Source organism: Podarcis cretensis (genome assembly GCF_951804945.1).
Source record: "Podarcis cretensis genome assembly, chromosome: 4".
NCBI classification, from domain to species: Eukaryota; Metazoa; Chordata; class Lepidosauria; order Squamata; family Lacertidae; genus Podarcis; species Podarcis cretensis.
In genome coordinates this window covers 33,492,188-33,518,064 of record NC_137173.1, presented here as the reverse complement: position 1 = coordinate 33,518,064, position 25,877 = coordinate 33,492,188, and the positions used below count along the sequence as shown (strand labels likewise).

The 25,877-nt window shown below is 42.2% G+C and overlaps 1 protein-coding gene across 4 annotated transcripts in view; it reads left to right on the top strand.

Annotated features, from left to right (window-relative positions):
* Positions 1-409: 409 nt before the first annotated feature.
* The window catches only part of GRAMD1C (GRAM domain containing 1C), a 58,836-nt gene continuing 33,368 nt past the window's right edge, over positions 410-25,877 (top strand). The window contains exons 1-5 of one of the 4 annotated variants that reach the window (XM_079973752.1): positions 410-506; positions 3,221-3,349; positions 18,621-18,705; positions 24,217-24,320; positions 24,843-24,938. In XM_079973752.1, coding sequence (XP_079829878.1) covers positions 504-506; positions 3,221-3,349; positions 18,621-18,705; positions 24,217-24,320; positions 24,843-24,938 — 417 coding nt within the window. In that variant the 5' untranslated portion in view covers positions 410-503. Of the gene's footprint in view, positions 507-601; positions 677-3,220; positions 3,350-8,255; positions 8,475-15,478; positions 15,639-18,620; positions 18,706-24,216; positions 24,321-24,842; positions 24,939-25,877 lie in introns of those variants that run through there. The other 3 variants (XM_079973751.1, XM_079973754.1, XM_079973753.1) reach the window with 3 other exon arrangements.

The following is a 25,877-nucleotide window of genomic DNA, read 5'->3' as shown; positions in this document are numbered from 1 at the left end:
CTCCGCTCATGAAAATGCCTCGACAACACCATCTTTCAATGTGTACACTGTATATAAGAGAGTGAGAGAAAGATGATATTCGTTTGTACATATGGTTGGGTCTTAAACCCCCCCCCCCTTTGAAAAACAAACCTTTTATTCAAGGGAAGGACGAAATCCCAGCCATCCTGGTTCTTATTTTTGTCCTAAATAATAAAAAATATCGCACACTCAGTAAGTGCAACTTTTAAAATTCCCTCGCAAAACCCTTCCAGTGTAAACATCTCCACAGCACAGGGCAGCTCGGCCAAAGCGTCAATGGTCGGACAAATCGCCTGCTTCGAAAGGAGCCGGCACTTCTCATAGCCATAGGCGAGAGAAACTCATTTTCCGCGCGCCCTCTGTGTATTTTGCTTAATGCTGCTGGCCCTTTAAATTGCTGGGGAGAGAGGCGTTGCAGGCAGCCCTATGGTGCTAATTTTTGAGACAACCCGCTTGCAGGTTGCATCTTCTTTCTTCTCTCCATGGTAAGCGTTGCGATCTTTGCCCGTTGCGATCTTTGCCACTTGTGCTTCCTCTGCTCCCCCAACCCATTTTGCAAAAGCAAAATTTAATAGGCTCTTCAGTCTATTAGTGGATGGCTGCGGACTTGGAGGTTTCAAATAGCGTCCCTGTATTCAGAGTCCTCTCCTGCCAGGTGCTTCTTTTTTGTTCTCTTGCAAACTGTCGGTAGTCGTTGCTGATAAAGTAGGTAGACGTTTGAGGTCTAAAAGTTTCCCCTTTTGAAGGGAAAATTTGCTGCTTGCTTACTCCCCTTAACACCCGGCTATGGGTCACGGGGTTTTTCTTTCTTGCCCAACAATTTTTTTTACTTGGCAGGAATTCTGTATCTTTAAGCAAAAGGGCTCAAATTTCCTGCCATGCAGATCCAGTAATAGGAAGAACTTCACTTGTTGAACTTCTGCCTGTCACACAGCTGTTAAATGGTGCTGGAGTCCTGGAGGGGAATAGAGGGAGGAGCAATCCTAATATGCACATAAACCTGTTTTAAAATGCTAGTTCTTAAGACGTTTTGATCCTATAGATTGTGTAAGCTATGTGTGTTGTAAGCCAGCCTGTAAAGGAGGGCTAAAAAACTCCATACCTGATAGGGCTATGCTTTGTTCTTTATTTTTTGACCACCCGCACCCCCCTCAGCTCTGGAGTGTTCTGAGGATGCTTCCACAGAAAACATTTACAAATGAATTTAAAATGAAACCTTTCACTGCCGTTATTAACTTTTGTAAACTTCATTTACAAAAGAAGTTTAAAAGTAAACATTTGTCAGCCGTTACCATGTGGTTGTCCTTTCGCAAATACTATTGTATAGTGTTATAATGCTGGTGCATTAGAATACGTTTTTATATACAGTGGTACCTTGGTTCTCAAACTTAATGCGTTCTGGGAGTCCATTCAACTCCCAAAACCATTCGAAAACCAAGACATGGCTTCCAATTGGCTGCAGGAGCTTCCTGCGCTCAAGCAGAAGCTGCGTCGGATGTTCGGTTTCCGAAAAACATTTGCAAACCAGAGCACTTACTTCCAGATTTGCGGCGTTCAGGAGCCAATTTGTTTGGCAACTAGGCCATTCGGGAACCAAGGTTTGACTGTATAATACATTAAGAATCCTATTTAAGCTGGGTGAAAGCTGATTTTCTAAAGAGCACTGTTTCTCTTGTCCACCCTTGGGATCTTCATATACTTTCCCTCAAATATATTTGTTCCTACCAACTCCACTGTTTACTCATAGAATCACAGAGTTGGGTTTGAACCCACAAGCCTGAGATTGAGTCTCATGCTCAACTGACTGAGCTATCTTGGCAGTCTTTGGTCAAGAGTCTTGAGGCATGATGTGGACCAGCATACTTTACTTATATATAGGTCCTGTAGTGATAATCCTGTGTGTTCCTTTTCAGTGTCAAATTTATTTTATGCTATTTACATATAAAGGGTATTGTACTGCAGTTTTCATTTTTAAATAAACACTGAATTATGGCTTAGTAGTTCCATATATTTTTTCCTCTCTAGCACATGCAAGAAAATTAAAAAAACAGGCATGGGGGGTGTGACCTGCTTCACACCCTCCTCAAGTGTTTCTGTGTGGTTAGAATATGCCCTTGACTTTTGATAATGCTTTTTGTTCATTTGGATGGAGGACAGAGGGATATGAGTGTATGTGCAAACCAAACTACTGCACAAAAATAAAAGCAACTTTTGTTGCTCCGCCCACTTTTGTTCTGGCCCCACCCACCACTTGCTTAGAAGGGGATGTGGCCATTGGGCTGAAAATCTTCACTGCTCCAGAAAATTAAACTCCCAGACTCCAAAGCTAAGTATTCTCAAAATGGTGGATATTGATGTCAGAGGGTTAGCTTTGCTGGTTTTTAAGGCGAACTTAAAACCTTCTGTGGTCAGCTGAGTGATCCTGCTCTGCAGTAGCAAAGTGAGAGAGCACATACCTTCTGGGAATGGGGGAGGCAAACACTTGCCCCACATAAAAAGTTAACAAAATAAAGGTAGTATTTCTTAGTGCTGTGATTATAGTCTGATCTACACAGGCTGTAGAATGGGCTAAAGTTTGTATCACTTCAGACTGTAGGTAGGGAATCATTTTTTAAAAATACACCCTCACACAAGCAAATTTCTGCTTGCGGGAAGGAAATTACTGAACCATCTTGTTTGTTTTCTCCTTGCAAGTAGTTAAGACACAGAGCATTCACCCAGGGCACCACCACCCCACCAGTAGTCTGAAGTGGTACAATCCTCTCAAACACCTTTAGGATTCTGCAGCATGTGTCGGCAAAGGGGAAATGCAGTGGATGTCCAGGGCTGTCTTACAGCAACACTGTGAGAAGCATTTATAGTTGACAGTGAACATGCTGTCTGGAATGGAAAGAGAGGATGGGTAGAAATAACTTTCCCTCCAGATATATCATATAGGAGTTTGAGTGCTGGTTGAATTAGTGGAACCTTAACTGAAAATGCGAAGCCTGTGTGCAACAAATGAAAGGCATAATGTGCATGCAATGAACTAATCAAGGGGCAAAAGACTTTGAAATGCTATAACCTAATTAGACCAAAGTAGATTGGAAATGTTCCTTCCTTGTTCCTCATGGCTTATCCACAGCATTAGAGGTTTAGCTAGAAATGCTGTATTTTACTCCAGTTTATTAAGCTGCACACTTTTATTCCTTGTTCACAGGCACTTCAAGAAGTGGATCATGGCCTTATCAGTCAGCTGTTGGTGGACTCGGAGGAAAACCTTAGTGTGTGTACAGAGAAAATTCAAGCCTCCCCTCCATACAACTGGAATACTGACTGGAGCTTTTGGGTAATTCCATGGGTTCTCTGTTATGTGTGAGTGATCTGTATTCCAAGACAACCTGCATTCTATAACAGTTTGAATAAGCCAATCCCTTCTTTCAGCTTGGGGAGATTATAATGATCACTGTGTGTATGTTGACTTGAAGAGAAGTGACCTCACTAATGTATTTCATACTGAGTCATCGACAGCAGCACTGTAAGTTTGCAGGGCTTGCTTACTGATTTATCTTGTACATTAACAATCTAGAGTTAGTGGTGAGCAGTGAGGTGGCCAAGTTTGCTGATGGTACTAAATTGTTCAGGGTCATTAAAACAAAAAGAGATTGCAAAGAGCTCTAAATGGCCTCTCTAAATTGAGGGAATGGGCAGTAAAACGACACATACAATTCAGCATACACAAGTGTAAAGGGTTGCATATTGGGACACAAAATAAATCTTCCATTTCGTGTATATGCTCATGGTACTGGCTGTGCCTTACTAGGAACAGCACCTTGTGGTCACAGTAGATAGCTCAATGAAGATTGAGTGTGCAGCAGCTGTGAAATGGCAAATTTCATGCTAGGGATTGTTAGGAAAGGACTTGAAGATAAAAGTGTCGATATTATAATGCTGTGTTACACAAATCTATGGTGCAACCGCATATGGAATACTATGTACAGTTCTGGCTGCCTCTCCTCAAAATGGGTATTGTAAAGCTGGAGAAGGTTCGGAAAAGGGAATCCGAAATGATCAGCAGGATGGAGCGATACTCCTATGAGGTAAAGTCGAAGTGTTTGTAACTTCTTAGTTCAGAGGAAAGGTAAGTAACGGGTGACATGGTAGAAGTTTATACAAATATGCGTGGCATGGAGGAAGCGGCTAGAGAAAAGTTTTTCTCCTTCGTAACACTAGAACGTGTGGACATCTATTGAAGCTGAATGGTGGAAGGTTCAAGACAGATAAAAGTACTTCTTCACACAGCCCATAGCCAGACTAGGGAACTTGCTCCCACAGAGGCAGTGATGACTACCAAAGAGCATTAGACAAATTCATATTAGATGAGGCTATCAATAACTTCTAGCTCTGATGGCTGTGCTTTGGATCCATAGCTGGATACATTAATGCTTCTGAACTCCACTTGCTGGAGGGGAGAATACTCTGATCCTGCTTGTGAGCTTCCCATGGGCATCTGGTTGGCCACTGTGGAAACAGGATGCTGAACTTGACGGACCATCGGCCTGATCCTGCAGGCTCTTCGTATGTTCTTAAGAATATGGAAGTTTCATAAGGCCTCTCTTGAATACCTTTTTATGCTGACAGGCCTTTGCGGCTGTTGGATTAACTAATCACTTTAATAATTATTTGTATTGTTTTTTCAAGGTATTTTGTGTTTTATCATGGTACACCATGGTGATATTTTATGATATGGTGGTATAAAAATACTTTTTTAAAATAAATAAGTACACTCCAGTGCTGTGCCACTGGACTTTATTATTATTCAGCAGTTGTAGTTGCTGCTGATTAAGAAACAAAACTACAAAGTTTAACAACTGTGTGATTGGTGTAAGTGTACAAAGCCAGGGAAGTGGGGTCGCTGACCCGGACTGCGAATCTGGTGAGGGGAATCATAGAACTGTAGAGCTGGGATTTGGAAGGGACCCAGATGTAGGGATCTTTTACCCAATGTGGGGCTCGAACCCACAACCTTGAGATTAGAGTCTCATGCTGTATTGACTAAGCTGTGCAGAGGGAGGAAGGGGGCTTTAACCCTTTTCTCTTAGTGCATCCTTAATTTGGGATTGGGGAGGCACACGGGAAAGGAACGATTCTATTCACACCAATAAAAACTTCTAGTACAAACAGCAGGTGGAAGTGATCTGCTTAGAAGCACAGGGGGCAAAGGTTAAAGTTCCTGGATCCCAGATGTTCCTGGATCCCAGACTGGATTGGTCACTGTACCTGATGTTTACACTTAAAAGCTATTCACCCAACTGCTAATTTTGTGAATGGTGTCATGTTTAGTTTGGCCTAAGAAGTCATAATTTCTAAGTGGCTTAAGTCTACAGGCTAAAAATCTCTCTGTATTAAAATCCATTCTACCTGTAAACTGTGAAACAGGGGAGTCCGATCACTTGGGCAATTCTACTTGCTCACCTGCTCCAGGCATGGAAGCATTATCTGAGCCATCCTTGATTACAATTTTAAATTATTAATCATACTCTTGGCATAGGAAATTTGAGTCAGAAGTTAAATACCCGAGCTGATGAAGTGAATCAGCTGCTGAGCTGAGATCTTTCGTCGTATGCTAGATCCTCAGCATCACACAGCATTCCCTCAGCTGGAACCGCCTCACCTGAGATCCACAGATGAAGGGCAGTATACAAATTTAATAAATAAATATTTAAATAAATGGCTAGTAGTGGAAACGTCAAATTTTGCTCTACAGATCTTAAATCCATTATACTAGAGTTTAGCAAAACCATTCTTTCTTGCTTCTGTGAATTTCTGGTGGAGCCTTGAAGCTCTGAACATTAGGCATCAAACTGTGGCGGCAATCCTAAACATACTTATGAGGCCTGTTGAACAAACACACCAGCCTTTTCTGAGTTGTTCTTCCCTGATAGTCTTACAATTGTGTGATGGGAGAATGAGACCATGCCCCACCCCTGCTATTGTGTCTTCATTGGTCCTGCCTATTCACCAACCACATGCTGTGGGGGAAAGTCTGAAGTAGAGGGCCTGCTGCAAGTGCCCAGCTTCCCTGTGCAATTGGGGCTGCAATCACATGGTGGTTTATTCTGTTTTCACGACTTCTCCCTGATAAGTTCCACATTATATCTGAGCGTTCACACGACATGGAAGTCTCTTCTGGACCTATAGTGGAATATAGTGCAAGTTTAGTGCTAATTTCTGTGTTATTTACTTACAGGGGGGAAGAACTGTTTGCAGATACGGAAATGAGTGGTAAATTTGCATTATATTCCACTGTAGTTCTGGAAGTGGGTTGTACATCATGAGATAGCTCAAACATAATGTGGAAATTAACAGGGAAACATTGTGAAAATGAATTAGACTGCTATGTGAATGCAGCCTTAGAAGGGTGATCATGCAGCGTTCCAAATCACGGGAGTCTACATTCATATTGTAGCTCCCTACTTCAGACCTTCAAACACGTGGGGACAGGACTAGTAAGAAGACAATAGAGGGCAGGACCATAACAGGGGCGGTGCCACTGAGTGGGCAGACTTGTGAATGTGGCTCCTCTACACATGTTTATTATCGCATGCAAGTACAGTGCTTGAAAAGAACTACTAAGATTGGCTTCTGAGTAAATAAGCATAGGATTTTATAGTTGGTGTGATTTCATTCTAATTAAAAGTGCTTTGGGTTGACACACATCAGAGAGACCACATCAACTATTCTATTCCTTTTTCTTTTTCAAAAAATGCCCTAAAGGGTGGTAAACATGCAAATTTAGAACAAGGAACTGAGATTTAAGTTTCATTTCTGTATGCCTGCCAATAGTGATTCTTGAGGCCAACTAGCAGGAAACAGATTTCTGCAGGGAATGTTGTTTTCGGCTAATCTGTATAATGATGTAGAAAGGTAGGACGCAATTGTTAATTAAGCCTTAGTTGTTGGGCTGTGAATATTTCCATGAAGCTGTAATTGCACCTCTAGAGACCTTTTTTTATTGTGGTTAAACCCAAGTAAGAAGAGAACCTGGATTCTCACAGATTTCCCCCCAGGGCTGTTGGTTTCGACTAGATGTTGCTGGGAAACTTGGCTTGTAAATTCACTAACGTTACTTAGAGAGAATCAGTGTAGATTTCCATAATATTATTTTAGCAAAAATATCAAAAACCAAAATTCCTTGTAAAATCTTGAAAAGGTTTATCATTGATAAAAACAGAAAACATTTATGGCAATAAAGGTTGAAGGATGTGCTTGCAAGTCCAAAAGACCACTTTTCCTTTGGTGGCTTTCATAATGATCAGCTGTTGAGCCTGACTCTTTTGTAATGTTTCTATGTTTTTAATGAGTGATTGTAATGTTTATATCTTATAAGCCACCCTGTGTAGTGCATTTACACTAGAAGGGTGCGATAATAATGCCTTAAAATGCCTTAAAATGCTTGTATGCAGTAGAGGCCAAAATTGTTCTAGTATTAAAATATTTATAAAACAGTTAAATGAGAACATCCATCATGGATGCATTAGCTGAGATCCCTGTATTGTAGGTGGTTGGACAGGCATAGGCAGACTTGGTCCTCCAGATGTTTTGGAACTACAACTCCCATCATCCCTGACCACTAGTCCTGTTAGGGATGATGGGAGTTGTAGTCCCAAAACATCTGGAGGGCCGAGTTTGCCTATGCCTGGACTAGATGACCCTCTGGATCCCTTCCAACACTATGATTCTATGAAAGGTGGGTTAGTAACTTGTGGATTTTGCAAATCTGGCTTTCACAGTGGGAGACAAAGAGTTCTGTGACAAGTCTATTGTTTTTCCTTTTAAAAAAAATAATAATTTGGAAAGGTGAAGCAGAGTAGCTCTCCTTGCACTGAGTATGGTTGGTTCATGATGCCCAGTCATTTCACAAAATTAAGCATAGTATGTTAGTCCAAAACATCTGTAAGCTAGCAGGCTGGTGAAGGCTGCTGTAGGCATGAGCCAGATCAGGTGGCAACATACCTCACTTAACACATTAAGCACTGCAACCCACTGTAATTGTAGTGCACTGTCATTTTCTGTCATGTTTTGCTGTGCTAATTAGGTGTCTCAGTAACACCTGGCAGGGTTATTCACAGCTGACTGCGACCTGTTCTTGCATCCTGATTCATAACAAACACGTGAATGATATAATTGCTGGCAGCATGCTCTCAAACGTTTAAAACAGTTGACTTTTAACTCCCTGCCAAACAGTGATCTGGCATCTTAGGATAAGCACAGATCTTCCCAAGTGTACTCCTGTTCATATAGTTAAGGGAGCTGTGAAAGCAACAACAAAACCGTACCTCTAAACCCACTGGACCATGTTTCTAAACGTTGGCATGCTTGCCACAACACACACCTCAGCCCCATACAATGGAATATTCTCCCAGTGGATTTGATGCTGATTCGCCCTTAGAGGATATACTCTTCTTTTCAAGGTAGGTTCTATCAGACTTCCCAAGATTACTTAGTTTAAAAAATCAAAAGATGTCAGGGTTTCTGTGAGTAGTTTTCTATGTGCATGGGTCTTTTTGTTTGTGGGTGGAAAAGCCTAAATTAATCTGAGCTTCCACCTATTAATGAAGTGGCATAGATGCAGTTTTAGCACCTCAACAAGAACTAAGTAGAAGAGTATAGAAGAATTTTAAACTTATTGGATACTTGTTATGAGTCTGACTGAACTGAACCATTAGCTATATCTGATGTGTGTGTCCCCTATTCAGACTGCTTTTTTAACAGCACTGTATGCCTAGCTGCTGCTGCTGCTTGTTTTTCCTAGCAAGCATTATATGAAAGTTGAAAGGCATCCATCCTATTAGTTCAGTTAGGGGTTTTTGGTCACATTGTCTTCTAGTCCAGTGTGTACTTTGAGACAAGAGTAACCAATATCTTATGGGAGAAGATGAAGGGAGGCACAGAACACACTAAGGCCTCATCTACAATATAAATTTAAAGCATTATACCACTTTAAACAGCCATGACTTCTCTTAATGAATCCTGAAAACTGAAAAAGGGTGCTGAGAGTTGCTAGGAGCCCCCTACTCCTCTCACAGAGCTGCTATACCCAGAGTTCCCTGGGTATTGACTGTTAAAAGAGTCTGGGAATTGTAGCTTGCTGAAGAAGACATAAGGGTTTCCAAAGAACTCTCAACAAACTACAGTTTCTAGGATTTTTTGGGGCCTAAATCTCTTTCATTGAATTGAGACATTTGAAATGCTCCTTCTAACAGGTTGACAGACGTAATCTAACTTGACTAGAATGCCATTGTGCATATCAATGTGCTCAGCTCTTTTAGGATTGATAATTAATTTTTAATATAAATTTATTCTGTGATATAGTGAAGCAATATTGTTGGAAGGATCCCAGAGAATTGTGCCTGAATGTTAAATTTATCTAGCTTTGAGTACATAGCATTGGTTACAGATAGCATTAGAGAGGAGCTGTTTCCATGGAGGCATGGGGAAAGCATAATTTCAAAAACCTGCAGAAAAACAGTGGCCTGGGTTGGATAACCCTTTCCTCCTGGATTTCTTCCTCTGTGCAATGCAGGAGCAAAACAGTACCCTCCCACCTTGCATACCGGGTGTGTCTGCCCTGCAGGCTATACATGCACAGCTATAATGTTTAAATATAACATAACACTTGTTAGAATTCAGCGTGTGAAGGCCAGCTGAGTTCCCACATACATTATGAGGATTGACTGTGCAATTTGGACCGACACACCTTTTCCCCCTGCTAACATTACACCCACATGTAGATATCTAGGATAGGTGATTTGAGAAGGAAGGAGGAATCCTGATTTCCAGCACAAATACAAAGATGATCAGAAAGCATCACCTGAGTGGAGCTGCATTTTGTGAAGTTTGTTGGAACAGCCTTATTCTATCCATGTTTCCTCAAAACAAGTCTCGCTGAGTTTGGTGGGGCTGACTCACCTCTGACTGTATAGAACTGCACCTAAGTCAGGATCAGTACTTGGGGAAATCTCACCAAATTCACTGTGTGACGTGTCTCTTTGTCAGATGCTGTGGGAGATAGTGGTCAAAGAGTTGCAAACAACACTTCATATGGCTCTGGGCATATAAAGGACAAATAGCTGCAGAGGGTTTATATTTCTGAGGTTTAATGGGAATACAAAAGAATGGGCAATAATGTATTTCTCAGAATACATTTACAGTACATGGCTCAATAATACAAAGGAAGTCACTCCCCCAAATAAGCAAGCATGGCATAGGTACAGGAGAATATTGCACAAATGCTGCTCATTGACTTCTGCTGGGTCTGTTCTGACCCCTCTAGTATATCTGTTTCTCTCTGCCAATTAGCAGGACATTGGAGAGAGCTTACCTCTGGATGTTATGTGTCTTGTGGTGATTTAATTCCCATCCTAAAACTACAAGATGTCAGACAGACAGATACACACACACACACACACACACACACACACGTATGTATGTAAAGGGACCCCTGACCATTAGGTCCAGTCGTGGACGACTAGTGTTGCGACGCTCATCTCACTTTATTGGCTGAGGGAGCCAGCGTACAACTTCCGGGTCATGTGGCCAGCATGACTAAGCCGCTTCTGGCGAATCAGAGCAGTGCACGGAAACGCTGTTTACCTTCCTGCCGGAGTGGTACCTACTTTATCTACTTGCACTTTGACGTGCTTTCGAACTGCTAGGTTGGCAGGAGCAGGGACTGAGCAACGGGAGCTCACCCCGTCGCAGGGATTTGAATGGCCGACCTTCTGATCGGCAAGTCCTAGGCTCTGTGGTTTAGACCATTATATATGTGTGTGTGTGTGTGTGTGTGTGTGTGTGTGTGTGTGAGAGAGAGAGAGAGATAGAGAGAGAGAGATCCAGAATTGCCTGCTACATAAACCATGATGAAAATAAAGCCAAGAAAACTAAAGCAATTGTTTTAGATTCAGTTCAGATAATACTCATACATAAAAGCATCAACAACAAAATCACCCACTCCTAAGTATTTAAGAGTTTTATGCTGCCAGGCAACGATGAAAAACATCTTAAATGTGGGTTCTTTGTGGTTTTGCTTTTGCTTTTAAGCACATTTGATCTCAATTAAATGTTAAAAATAATTGCTACAGTATAGGCGGTTAGCATAATTTGAGTTGGTTTTATTTTCACCATAGCGTCTGTACTTGGCATGAATAGGTAGCCCATTGCCCTGCAAAATATAAGTGCACAGCTTTTTAAGTTGTTGTGTGCCATGTGGTTATTGTTTCTGTATATCAAGTGAAGGAACTTTCTAAAACAGGAAACATTTTCTAGTCTTCTTAAATAACTGTTTTCTTTGGCTTGCAATAAATATATATATATATTAAAGCATTTTTGCTTTTTCCCCTTAAAAAAACCCTAATTTATGAGAAACAGAAACCTTATTTCTTCAGAGCTAGAGAAGCTTTATGAAAATCATGGTGCAAATTACGAGGGTGGCGGAAGCAAGGAGATTCTGTACATGATTAGATCACAGCGGAAGTATGATCAGCCGCCCTGTCATAACACCAGTGCTGCCAGTGTGGAGCACTGGGTATTGAGGCCTAGATGAGTCATTGTAGAAACACTATTTTCAGATGCCTTCTATCACCTTCCCAATCAGTAGGGAAGTGATTGTTAAGTATTTACAGATGTGGTTAAGAGTCAAAATACGGATAAGGCAGGATGCAGATTTATTGAAAAGCTCCTTTACATGTCTCTGTGTGTTCATTCATACTTTGGTTTGGGAGGCTGTTGAAGGATTGCTTTACTTATCTGGAAGAACAAGTTTCTGGGATTTACTTGAGTAACTGAACCTTATACAAAATACATATGTGGCCTGGTACTCTTTGCCACTCAGCATCATATGAAAAAACAGCTAATATGTGAAAAAAATTATATCTCAGGCAAGGTATAAGGCTTCAGAAATGTATTTCCTTTTTCTACCAATGAGAAGTCGTATCCTCCATCATGGAGGGCACGTGTTGCAGTGAGATCACTGTAAGCTCCCTCCCTGTTGTGGGGTGGGACCGTTTGGATGGCCACAACACCCCATTGGTTGCCCCACTGTTGCTGGGGCAGAAATTTGGCTTGTTGGGATGGCTTTTGGCTGCTGAGGGGCTATTTAAACTGCTGCATGTCGCTGGAGAGTTTCATTTTCTTGCGACGTGCAGCGGGTCAGCCTCCCTCCTCTCCCTATATTTAGGGTTGTTCTTTTGGCCTTGCTATGCCTGTCTAGGGGTTGTCTGTTTTGGAGCAGGGGCCTGGTAGGAATTTTGCCATTTGGCTGATTGGTTGGTGCCACTTGGTTTTTGCCTACCGTGTATCAAATCGTCACAACTTTGTAAGGTTGGCAGTTAGGCATTTAGTTCAATGTTTTGCGGAGGGGACCTGGTTGGTTGTGCCTGCCCCTCCATTGCTGCTGCTAGGGAATTCCATTAAAGGAATCCAGGGGCTCGCCTTGCCTTTGTCCGAACCCTGTCAAGGGGCTAGGGCCACGCCAGACCCCCTGGGAGCATCTGGGGTGAGCTGTGAGATCAAATCCAGCTTCTCACTCCCCCAGGATGCTTTCCCTTACTGACATATGGTGGTGCCCAGTGTCAGTCCTGTTCCTGCCACCGTGCAGGTTCAGGTAGTCTGGAACCAATGCCTAAGCAACCGCTCAGATGCTGTAATCAATAAAGTTGTGGCCAAAATTAATGCCAAAAACCTTAAACTAAAATCTGTGTCTATTGTGTCTTTATTTTGGGGGTGGTTTTCGGGGTCTTTACACGCAATTGCTTTGACAGGTATAGTCAGGTACAGTGTTAGATTTTAAAGCTAGGAGCTAAATGGCACCTTAAACCTAGGTTATGGGCACAACAACAGAATGCCCAGGTGCACTTTTACTGCATTCTTGTATGTTATTTTCACTTACATATTCATTTTTATGCACAGTTTTATCCTCTTTTGTAAATAAGGGTTGGCTGGAGAACTGTATTTCAAAATTTGCACATTTTGAAGGATGGCTGCCTTTCAGTTCTCACATGGTTTCAGGAAGTGGGACTTTAAATGCAAACTGAATCAAATTTCTCCCCCAACCCTAAGCAGTAGTCACCCAGCCGCTTCCTCTACTCCCCATAACATCAACCCTTGGAAATGGTTATAAATAACAGTTATGGTTTCTCACCACCACCAGCAAGCCAACAGACTACCCATCTGTTCACAGTGGCTCCAAGAGGCAGAAAAGAGAGAGGGAGTGCTGTTTTGGCAATATTTTCTTATTACAGTACCATAGAGTTTGGGGAATGGGAAGATGAACTATTGTTCCTAATTCCTCTTCTGCTGTTCCTCTTCTATATCCTGTGAACAGCATCTTACGTTTCCCATTATCCACGTAAGCTGTTTACTCCTACGGTCAAACTACACATTATGCTTAATGTATACCATGCAGCTATGTTTCATCCTTTTCTTAAATTCAGCACAGATGTGTGTATGTGTATTGCCCGTTGTTATTGGGATTGTGCATTGGGAAGGAAGAGTTCACTCCCATTGGTGAGAAAGTATGTTTGAGCACTGTGCCACAGTCCTAAGACTGTTCCAGTCATGCAAATTCCCTGATTGTGTTGACAATCCCAGAAGGGGAAAACAAAAATCTAGTCAAGTGATTTTGCTTTGGGGCATGATTGAAAAATTAAGTGTGAATGCACCTTTTAAAATTCCAGGAGCATACTGGTCCTTTGCTGACATCCTATCTTCTTTGTAATTGAACTGACTGACTGGATTGGTATGCAGACTTTAAGATCTCTGCATGATGGAGAATTCTTAAAAGAACGGAGTGTTGATTTCTGTCTTGATAAGCAAGATGTTGAGCTGTTGCATGAACAAAAAGAAACTAGATGAAATTATTATGAAACATTTACTGACTGGCAAGGATTTATTTATTAAGAGATTTTTAAACCTCCTCCCACAGCAGTCTCAAGGCTGTTAAATTTTTTGTTACACACCACCCCAATCTCAGAGTTGTGCGACGTTCCAGGTGTGCTTACCCAGGGTTTGTGTTTGCTTCTGAAAATGAAGCGCAGCACAGACTCTGGTGTCTTTATGATATATGGTTTATTTACACACATATACAACCTGAGTCCATGATGGAAGGGTTCTCAATATTACACTCCAAGAGGGTCTTGCTTCTCCCATAGGCATAGCCCTGGATTCAAACAGACATCTGCCATGGCTGGGCCTGCCTGCAGCTTTTCTTCAGCTTCTAGATCACATAACTCATTTGTCACATCATGGCTCTGAACCCTAAGCGTCTAACCTAAAGTACTTGGCTTCATCTCTTGAAGAAGAGGGGCCTCACCCATTTGATGTTTCACACCACACAGAGTTCCTCTGATCCTCTGTAGTCTTATTAATGGGCCACCAGCCCAGGCAATTTCCTCACAATGAAGTTAGCCAGCTTAGTTAACCTTTCAACACTTGTCTTAATTAAAGGATTAGCAGTGTCAAGCACACCTTAATGCACAGGGTCTGACTTAACGCACCTAGTCTTAACACTCCAAGCACGGATTAAATTCTAACACCTACTGGACCCAGATCACATGACGGTACGTGGTTTGAAACAAATATGCTCTCTCAAGCCCACATCCCCATCAGAAATGACAAAGGAGGCATGTACCCATCCTCAAAATTTGTCATGAAAATTGGAAGATACGTGGAGACACCTTTTAGTAGAAACATGAAGTGTTCTATATTTCTTGCAGTGGACATGCCAAAAAGTCATGGAGGTTATTTGTATTGGTATAAATGATAAAGCCCCACATTACTACTGTTCTGGATTTGTTTAATTTTTTTCTAAACATGTTCCAGATCTTCTAAACCTTTGGAAACCTTTATATTGTGGTGTTATCGTTTCTGTAGTTGCCAGCTTCCATACATCTTTATGCCACAAATATATTTTCAGGCATTCTGCTCTGGATAGCCTAGCAGCTGCCAGCAGCCATATTGCTGTTTTTTTAGATTGTAATCTTTGAGATTTACCAGATTGATCATTGAGGCTGGGAACACTGCAGAGCACACTAGTCTAACTGTTTAGTAGAATACCACCCATCCTTTTTTCTTCCCCTATCTGTGTGTTGTGTGGGCATTTTAAAAAAAAATGTGTCTACAATTCAGTGACTTGGAGCCAGGGTTTCTAAGATACTCTGCAATGTGACCTTGAATGGTTTGTTTCTCTTGTGTACCTGGTGAAGTAATACCATTCTCTTAAATACTACAGTGTTTCGTTAATCTGAATCTTAACAAAAATGATTATTGATGTTGTGTCATCTGGCATAAATGTTTCTGAAAATTAGTTTATTTGATTATACTGGGAATGTTTTCCTGGTCTGATTGAAGGCAACAAAATCTCACCTGCCCAAACACTGCACAGTTAATCTGATTTTTTTCCAACATCTTTCTCCTTCAGCCTCTACAAGTAACAGGGGGGCTGAGCCAAAGACTGGGACATAATCACACTAATGCCCAGGCCTCTGTCTGCCATTAGCCCTCTGGAAGAGTGCCCTCTGCTTAGGAGACTATCCTCTCCAGAGCAGCTCAGGGGAAATGAAGAGGAACAGAAAATGCATGTAAGTAGAACACACAGGCCTGGTTCTTCTAAAGCTTGAAGGATAAAGATGTTTCAATTCAGCTGATTCTCATCTGGATGTGCAGCTGGCTCCAGCGAAAAAACATTTTATCTGAGGTGAAGTTGAAGCTCTTTTTATAAATGGTGGATCTGCGGCGGCTCATTCACACACCTTGATATTGTGGTCACAAAATAACAGCTATGCATATATTAAGATGCTATAGTCCCAACTAAGCGCTGTATGAAGCTTTTGCTGTTTTCCTGACTTTAAGCGCTTTAATTCCAACTGAAGGAGAGTATCTTAATTGTCCTTCCACCACAAACATGCCTTTTGTACTAAAATATCATTAGGCTTGGAAAAAGCAGCATGTGGATTATGCTGAAGAATACAAGACACAAGATAAAAAGCTTTGCGTATTTAAGATCCTACACATTCCACTGCTTTTTCCACGATTTTAAGCTATATATCTTTTCTCTTTGTCTTAGACGTTGTATCTTCTGCTTCGAAACAATTGCATTTTTGGTAGTCTTTGTTCAGTTTATGGGAAAACAGTCATAGATTTATACACCTGCAAGCGGTTTGTAGATGAGGCCTGGTGTGATTTAGCAGTGCTGAGGCTCAAGGGATTTAGTTTGTGCAGTTTTAGCTTTGAAAAGACTCCCCCGGAGTGCTGATTTTTAGCAGTGTTGCTTTGGCCTGAGTATTGTGATAATCTAAGCGTGCTTGCAGAAGTTTTTTGTTTACCCAGGGGCAATTACGGTGAATCGGCTTGCTAGTGGATAAATCCTCTTTGGTGTTCCAAAGGGAGCTTAAAGAACTCTAAAATGATGTATATCTCACACGATGACCTGCAAGAATGAACAGAATACATGCAGCATCTATATTAATCCTCTGCAGTATTAAACATAGAAGAAAATTAGTAGGACCTGGCCAGTGTTTGCCACTTATTCTGTGAGATTTCTGGCTGAATCGATTAAAGCAGGGTGGGTGGGATTTGTGGCCTTCCTGGTATTGAACCTCAACTCCCATAAGTCCTAGCCAGCAGGTTCCTAAGGTGAGGGATGATGGTAATTTCAGTCTAGCATCATCTAGAAGAAGAAGAAGAAGAGTTTGGATTTGATATCCCACTTTATCACTACCCGAAGGAGTCTCAAAGCGGCTAACATTCTCCTTTCCCTTCCTCCCCCACAACAAACACTGTGAGGTGAGTGGGGCTGAGAGACTTCGTAGAAGTGTGACTAGCCCAAGGTCACCCAGCAGCTGCATGTGGAGGAGCGGAGACGCGAACCCGGTTCCCCAGATTACGAGTCTACTGCTCTTAACCACTACACCACACTGGCTCTCCACTAGAGGTCCACAGGTTCTCCACTTCTACATTAAAGATGTTGGGTGGAATTCAAAGTAGCTGTTAGAAGATTGTTCCATCAGTGCAAGTATTTCTGCATGGCTGTTTGGAACACTCTCCCCTCTCCCCCCCCCCCAAACATGCTGTTCTGGGTGTTCTACTGACACACACACACCCTGAGCTGGGAAGAGGGAAAGCCTTATTGCACTAGTGGGACTTGCTGTGCTGGTTTCTAACAGCACAACTATTTAGTTGAATCTTGCCCATCATTTTGCACCAATACTCTGAAACAGCTTAGCTTAAGGAAGGGGGGGGGAGTGAACTAGGTAAAAGGTAAAGCTGGAGTGGTGGATCCAGAACTGGGCCATACGCTTTAGACCATTTTGAAAGCAAGGTGAGGACCACCTGCCTGTTAATTACGGATGTTGTATGAATCATAGGATGCCAGGTGACTCTAAAGTTGAAAGCCATGGTAGCAGGCACAGGCACATCTCCAAAGTTTGTTCTAAAGTCCCACATCTCTGAGATCAGAGGTAAACCTTTGCTTTTTCTTTTATATTAAAAAAGCAGTAGTAGAAGCTTATCTTAATTGGATAAAAGTCTTTGCTAGTTGCCTTTTAAAGAGGAGGTAGAGGCTTTTTGTACCTGCTGCCTTTTTTCTTGTTTGCATCTTCTAAAAAAACTAGGTAGAGGCTTATCTCCGATCTTAGCACTGTGGTCTCACGGTGCCAAGACTAAAGATATGAGTTCCCTTATTGCTTACTTTAGCACTTTGTGCTTATGGAAATAGCAGATCTCAGTGCCTGATGTCATATGGTACCACGTGACTGGCAGCTGGGTGCCGTTTGCCCAGAATGGCCTTGCAGGTCAAATCCAGAGGCCTAGTCTTTGGGCCAGAGCTTCCCCATGCTAGGGCACAAGGAAGGGAAGGAGACTAGTTAGGTCCTCATGGAATGTCATTTTCTGCCAGGGGCTGAGCTGCCGCTTCCAGAATCCCAAGTGAGGTACTAACTTGCACATGCTATTTCTACCAGGGAAGGCCTCTATGACCTCTTCTTATGCTACCTTGGAAATGTGGGAGTTGCTACAGCACAGCTCCTTTCCACTGCTCCTTTCCACACCTTGGAAACAGTCTGAGATGTCCTGAGCCACATAGGCGGAGTCTTTATCTCACACCCACATTCTGTGGCTTTATCTCACATCCACATCTCAGCCTTGTGCACGTTTCTACAGATGGAAGGCAGCCAGGATTCCAATAGCAGAGTACAGCTGCTTTTGCATTTTGCATTAATATCTATGATACGTTCAGACTGCTATATTTCATAAGTGCACATTGCACAATGAGATGATAACAGTAATTTCCTTTTGTGTTGTCTGTTAAACCTTGGGTATGGCATGCAAACTCAATGTACAACTTCATGGCTGGGATTCAGGGGGCGTCAGAACTTCAGGAGGGTTTCTGCCAGATCAAAGGGAAGGCTGGAGACTGGGTTGTGCTTAAGGCGACAGTGCATGGTTAATTCACTGGGTGTGGACACTGTGCACTTGCGTTAATTCTGACACTTGTTTTTCTGCAAGGCTTTGATGATAATAAAACACAAAAACCCCTTTTTTTCTTGAACCTTTTCTTTTTGCAGATCTCAAGCTCCACTTACAAATATAGGAATGAGGAATTTAAGAGACAATTCTCGCACCTGCCAGATTTGGAAAGGCTTGTAGTAGGTAAGAGGGAAACGTTCCATCCTATGAGTGGAGCTACAAACTGCATTTTTATATTTAAAGCAAATTTGAACCTTGTAACCTGGAAACGTAATGCCAAAAATACTGAATGCTTTGTTGTGAAGAAAATTAAACAACTTAAAGGACGCCTTCCTTGAAGCACGCTTTCTGAAATAAAATAATAATAATAATAATAATAATAATACAGTGGTACCTCGGGTTACATACGCTTCAGGTTACAGACTTCGCTAACCCAGAAATACTGCTTCAGATTAAGAACTTTGCTTCAGGATGAGAACAGAAATCGGGCTCCGGCAGCGCGGTGGCAGCAGGAGGCCCCATTAGCTAAAGTGGTGCTTCAGGTTAAGAACAGTTTCAGGTTAAGTACGGACCTCCGGAACGAATTAAGTACTTAACCTGAGGTACCACTGTAATAAATTTATTTATACCCCACCCATCTGGCTGGGTTTCCCCAGTATGTAAACTGAAACCCAACTGTTATTTGAAATTCACACTTTTCGGAATTTTGCGATGCACATTCTAGGGTAAAGTGTGCATAAAAATGTCTACAATGATGGTTTATATTAGGAGAAATTGCTTTGCAAAAATGCACGTATCTGACCAAATTGAATACAGAAATGTCTATATGCTATTAGGAGGAATTAGCACTGAAATGCTAGTGAATTTTCATGAAGACTTATTTTTTTAAAAAGGGAACTTAACTGATGTTAAGAAAAATGAGAAATGGAGAGAAACCAAAACTGACATATTTGCCCATCCCTAGCCTTGGATCTCTGGACCTTGCCATAATGTTGAAACATTTTCAAGAAGTTCAAACAGCAGATTAAGAAGAGATCTTGGGGGGGGGGGGGGGGCAGTCAGTTTCCAGTTCATTTGTACTTGCAGAACATCTTCTTGCTAATTTCATTTCATTTGTGCCTTACTTGCTTGCCTTTAATTTCTCTGTGCTTGAACAGCGCTGACATTTTGCTCTTTAATCTTCTGGATGTATTTGCCTTTTGTTCTCAGAATGTTCAACAAGGCCCTGCCCTTTCATTTCATCCCTTTGCAAATCCTCCATATCTCCCTTGTGTATTTTGCACAGCTTTCAAATGCGCCCATGACACAAGCTAACTTGATCTCATTTTTAAGACATCCTTACTGAAACATTTTCTGAAGTTTTAAAATAGCCCATATCCAATAGAGAATTAGTATGGTCTGTAGTAAACAATTCCACTTTATTCTAAAATTCCAAGCTGCCGTTTGCACTGGTGTAGGAAAGCAAGCAAGCAAGCAATTTGGCTCTTTGTGTGAGGCATACTTTCCATATGACAACCATTCTGAATTTGAAGAGTAAACAGCCGGATTAGGCATGGGCTGCACTCAATGCAAGTTAAGGACAGTGCAAAGTCATAGTATTGTATTCAAAGGAAATGTTGTTATTCATTAAAATGTTTCCTACTCTGACCTTAAAGCTTTACTGTATTGCACTCTACAGCAGTATCAACTGTTATTCTCCAATATGTGACGCGAAGTCGGGAGCTATTACATATGATAAAAAAGGAACAAAACCTTTTAAAGAATAAAGAATGGGAGGAGAGCTAGTACTTAATCTGAAAAAAGGCCGAAAGCACAGTTCTCAATGACACCACGCCCTCTGTCCTTGAAGCCTTCCTTCTTACTCCTAAAAGTTGAAGCTTAAGCCGGCTAAAACAGATATGCTGTGAATAGGAAAGCAGATTACCCCAGATGGAGGTGTTCAACCAATCCTTGATGGAACTGCACTTGCCCTGAAAGACCAAGTTTGCAGCTTGGGTGTGCAGCCCCCAGATTGTGGGGGCTGAAGCTGCTTCTTATCAGCTTCAGTTTGTTTGCCGTGAACCTATTAAGAGATGTTGGGCCGTGCCACAATTATTCATGCACTAGAGATTGCCAGGCTAGACTACTCCAAAGCTTTCTACATGGGCTAGCATTTGATAGTTTAGAAGTTACAACTAGTACAGAATGCAGCTGTCTAGCTACTGGGGCCAGGAGGTCAGATCGTGTTAAACATATACAGTGGTGCCTCGCAAGACGAAAAGAATCCGTTCCGCGATTCTCTTCTTCTAGAGGTTTTTTCGTCTTGCGAAGCAAGCCCATTGACGGATTAGCGGATTAGCGCTATTAGCGGCTTAGCGGCTTTTAGCGGCTTAGCAGATCAGCTGATAAGCGGCTTAGCGGCTTAGAAAAAGGGGGGGGGGAGGAAAAAAACCCCGCAGGAACTCGCAAGTCATTTTCGTCTTGCGAAGCAAGCCAATAGGGAAATTTGTTTTGCGAAGCGCCTCCTTTCGTCTAGCGGGTTTTCCGTCTTGCGAGGCGTTCGTCTTGCGGGGCACCACTGTACTTACCCAATTGCACTGGTTACCAGTGTGTTTCTGGGCCCAATTCAAAGTGCTGGTGATGACATTAAAGTCCTAAATGGTTGGGACCAGGTTATATTATGGACTGCATGCACACACATTAACCTACTCATACCCTCATACTACTCAGGTGCCTGTGAAATAGGGCTGCCATATTTCAAAAAGAAAAAAAAACCAGGTTTTCTTAGGGAAACCCCAAAGTTGTTGACAAAGCACCACATTTTGGAAATTCCCAAGGATGTCATCTCTACCTTTGAAATCCCGGTGATGTCCAGGAAAATCCAGGCGTATGGAAGCCCTATTGTAAAAACTATTAGGCTTGCAGGTACATAGAACACTGCCTTTTCTGCGGTGGTCTCCCAGTTTTGGAATTCTGCTCTGAGTGATGTTAGGTAGGCCTTTAACAACTTTTAAACAGCAACCCCCCCTTTTAAATCATGCCCTTTTAAGGTCAACTTTTGATGCTGAATTAAAAGGACTGCTTGCTCTGTGCTAGTTTTGTATTCTATTTTTTGATGTAATTGGCTTTCAATGCTTGTAGTGCTTCGTTTGTATATGCTTATTGATTTGTAAACTGATTTGTTAGGCAATTTGGCCTTGAGAAGCATATAGAAGCTTTTAACATACCGTAGATAAATAAATTAGAATGCATAGCGTTTGGAAATAATTATTCCTCAATGAGAGAAGCACTGTCTGCATAGGGAGAAAGCCTGTCCCACTCAGAGCTAGTGCATTTGATGGAGAGGCTCAAATTATTAAAGCAGCCTTTGAGTCCTAATCCCTGAAAGTTTTTGTTTTATCTGTTCAGATTGCCAGGTTCCAGTGATACGGAGGCACTTTATTTTGGAACAGGTGGTGGCAAAAATGTGTGGTTTTTGGATAGCAGTAGACACTGATGCAGATTTATTCATAAGTTTCTACTTTTAGGGCTCAAGTTCAGTGTGAAGTCTGAACAATTTGTAAAATGGGCAGGGCAATCTGAGCTGCAAGAAGCAAGCCTGATTTATGCTGGGGTATATTATGCCTGTGTAATTTACCCCCTGAAGGACAGGGGCTACTGATGGCTGAGGTGGCCTGAGCTTAGCAGAGGGAAAACAAGCCTTTTAAATAGTGTGGTGTAGTGGTTAAGAGCAGTAGACTCATAATCTGGTGAACTGGGTTTGCTTCCCCGCTCCTCCACATGCAGCTGCTGGGTGACCTTGGGCTAGTCACACTTCTTTGAAGTCTCTCAGCCCCACTCACCTCACAGAGTGTTTGTTGTGGGGGAGGAAGGGAAAGGAGAATGTTAGCCACTTTGAGACTCCTTCGGGTAGTGATAAAGCGGGATATAAAATCCAAACTTTTCTTCTTTTTTGCCAGTGTCACTTCCTGTGGGTGACCGAGCTGAACAGAGTTTGCAATGGGTTACTGTAGATCTCCCCAGTGCTTTTCTCCTCAGGAGGTACTCAAGGGTACACGGTACCAGCACCTCTTTTTAAAAGTATGGCACTTGTTACAGTAACTTCATGGTGGGTACTGGCACCTGTTTTTCTAGAAAAAAGACACTGGGTCTCCCCTTGCCTCTCTCCCAGAATGGCTCTTTTTAGCCTTTGCTAATCCCTTAGTTAGGGACGCAGGTGGCGCTGTGGGTTAAACCACAGAGCCTAGGACTTGCCAGTCAGAAGGTCGGTGGTTCGAATCCCCGTGACGGGGTGAGCTCCTGTTGCTCGGTACCTGCTCCTGCCAACCTAGCAGTTCGAAAGCATGTCAAAGTGCAAGTAGATAAATAGGTACCGTTCCGGCGGGAAGGTAAATGGCATTTTCGTGCGCTGTTCTGGCTCCCTCGGCCAATAAAGCGAGATGAGCGCCGCAACCCCAGAGTCGGTCACAACTGGACCTAATGGTCAGGGGTCCCTTTACCTTTACCTTTAATCCCTTAGTTGGGATGGATCACTTAAACTGGCATACATCCATCTGAGCAAGGATGAGGAATTTCAGCTGATGTAGGCCCAGCTGAGCCTCGACTCAGCTGGAGATCTGCCTATTCCAAACCTGGCTCATCCCAGCAGATCTTGGGTTTGGATTGCTTCCTCAATCTGCCTGTAACAGGAGGAAATTTTTTAGAACTGGGTAAATCTTGGTATCTTGAGGAGGGGCCAGAGTTGGAAAGCAGAATATGTGCTTTGCAGGGTTTCAGTTTTAAGTTTTATTCTCTTCTCTCTCCATGTCATGATCCCTGTGAAAAATGCCCATACCTCAAAGCTGCTGTTTTCTCCAGGAGGGAAATTGCCATTATTAATGCCATTATTAATGGCTGTTTCCCTCCTGGGGCCTACAGTAACTTACGTGTGTCTGTGTCTGACATCAGGACCATGGGAATGGAGGGAAAGGATGTAACAGAGTTTCATTCCTGCTCCTCCCAGCAGCTGCTATTAAAAATAAAAGAGGACACATTAACTGCATTCACACATATAACATTAGGAGCAGTTTGGCCCTCAAGTGTGTAACCTTGGAAAAACTGGTTCTGGAAGTAATGATGTCACCAGCTTCCAGTCAATCTTTTGTTGCAAACTGGCAGAACCAGTTTCTGCTCAATTCATTATGGGAGAGAAGATGTTATACCTAAATAAAACCTGGTGAATGCACTTCCACAGTGAGCTCACCTTTTAAATTATGTAAGTCTGTGGGCATCCAGACTACGAGCAGACAACATTAGGCTTAACCTGATGACCATTCTGTAAAAGAGCAGAGTCAGATACATCACTTCAGATGCATTTAAGTTTCAAGGATATCCCTTTTCCAGCACAGAAATGCCTTTTTTCCTCAACCTGTTTTTGAAGTTTTGCCAAGCATGTAGGTTTACTGAGGAATGAAGCACATGTTAATTTTCCTCACATCTTAAAATAGTTGTACGCTGTTCTTTAAAAGGTTTTTTTTCCTGAAGCTGCTCAGAATATGAAATGCTTCAGGTATCCCTCTGACAAATGAAGAAAATTTCCTTCATTTCAACAACCACCCACAAGATACTTAAAGCTGCTTGAAGTTCCTTAGGAGCACAACATTGCTGCTAAGCTAAATCATGAGTTTAACTGAGCTCTGTTAAAAAGATACACTCTTTTATCATTTCCCTTTTTAGATTATGCCTGTGCTCTCCAGAAGGATATCCTCCTTCAAGGACGCCTGTATCTTTCTGAAAACTGGCTCTGTTTCCACAGCAACATCTTCCGATGGGAGACCACAGTAAGGCCTCTGTGTGTGTGTGTGTGTGTGTATGTGCATGTGCCTGCAATGACTCCTCAGGACTGACCCTACCATCAGGCATAGTGAGACAATGACCTCGGGCAGCAAAATTGGGATTGACCTACCATTAGGCAAAGTGAGGTGGCTGGCTGAGGTGGCCTTGCTCTTCCTCAAGTGTGGTGATAGATGCTGTCCCATTGCCAATGTTAAAGTGATATTTAACTGCCAGTTTGACTGGCTTCTGGACATGGGGTGGGGGAGGGACCCACCTTTGCCTCAGGCAGCAAAATGTCTTGGGCTAGTCCTTACTTTCCTAAAGTGATCTGTACCCCACTTTTTATTGTGCCCAGAATTCTCTGCCACACCTAGAAGGTTCTGCTGCAGACAAGCTGATATAGAAAAGGTTCCTTGTGGTTAGCAAGTCTGAAAACCAATGTTTTACATACTATGACATACTATTTCTTTATAGCTTTCGTCTGAGGTCTTACATTGTTTTACTTCATGTGTGTTCTTGAACTTCAGATTTCTATCGCCTTGAAGGATATCACCTTCATGACAAAAGAGAAGACAGCTCGGCTCATCCCAAATGCCATCCAGATAGCAACTGAAGGGGAGAAGGTGTGATGCTCTTTAATTTATTCTTTACTCTTTTTCTTAAAAAATGTTGAACTGTCCTGGCTCTTGCCCAGCACACACAGACAGAGATTCTTATGTGTAAGGGGGGAAAATAGATATTTATTCAAGCATGTAACAGTACCAGCTAAGCAGCAGACACACAGTTCAGGAGTTCAGGAATCAGACAGTTCAGGAGTTCAGGAATCAAACAAGATGCTAAGAACTGGATGTAAAAAATGATGATGCCCCAATTGTTTCCACACCCCACAAGCCATGCTTTTAAAGACAAGGCGCGGCAAGCTCACTTGCAGGACTTCCTTGCTTTGTGGGAATGTCAGGATTGCAAATGCGTGCTTTTCTGAGGTGGGTGGATCTGCTGTCATCTGGATCCCTCTTGCATCCTCCTGATCAGTTGCTGCTACCTCCTAATTTGTCCCCCTGCTTATCTAGTTTTGCCTCCATTCTTTACCTGGCTGAGTTCTACATTGGCAACACTGACACTAAGGAAGAGGAAAGTGACAGCCACTGCAACCCCCTGGACTCAATATAAGTGGGGGCTATCTGAAGTTAATGGGGTAGTGCCCCATTTGTCCTGATGACCTATGTGGCAGTAAACCCTGTTGAGCTTAGTGGGACTTATTTCTGATTAGATTTGTATAGCATCTCAATGTAAACATCTTATGTTGTTATTATATTTATAAATATACTTCTCATCCTGTAATATCTGGATGATGAGCACACACAAGAAAACCATAAAACAATTAATTTAAAATACACACATTTTTTAAGCTAAAGTGTCATCCCAGCTACTTTTTAGGATCCCAATATGGATACAAGCATATAATAGTGATTTGTAAAAGATACACTCAAGTTTCTTAAGACATATCCTGGGGCTCCCAAGTTCAATCAAGTATGAGATGATGTGTGAAGAACTAGGTATAC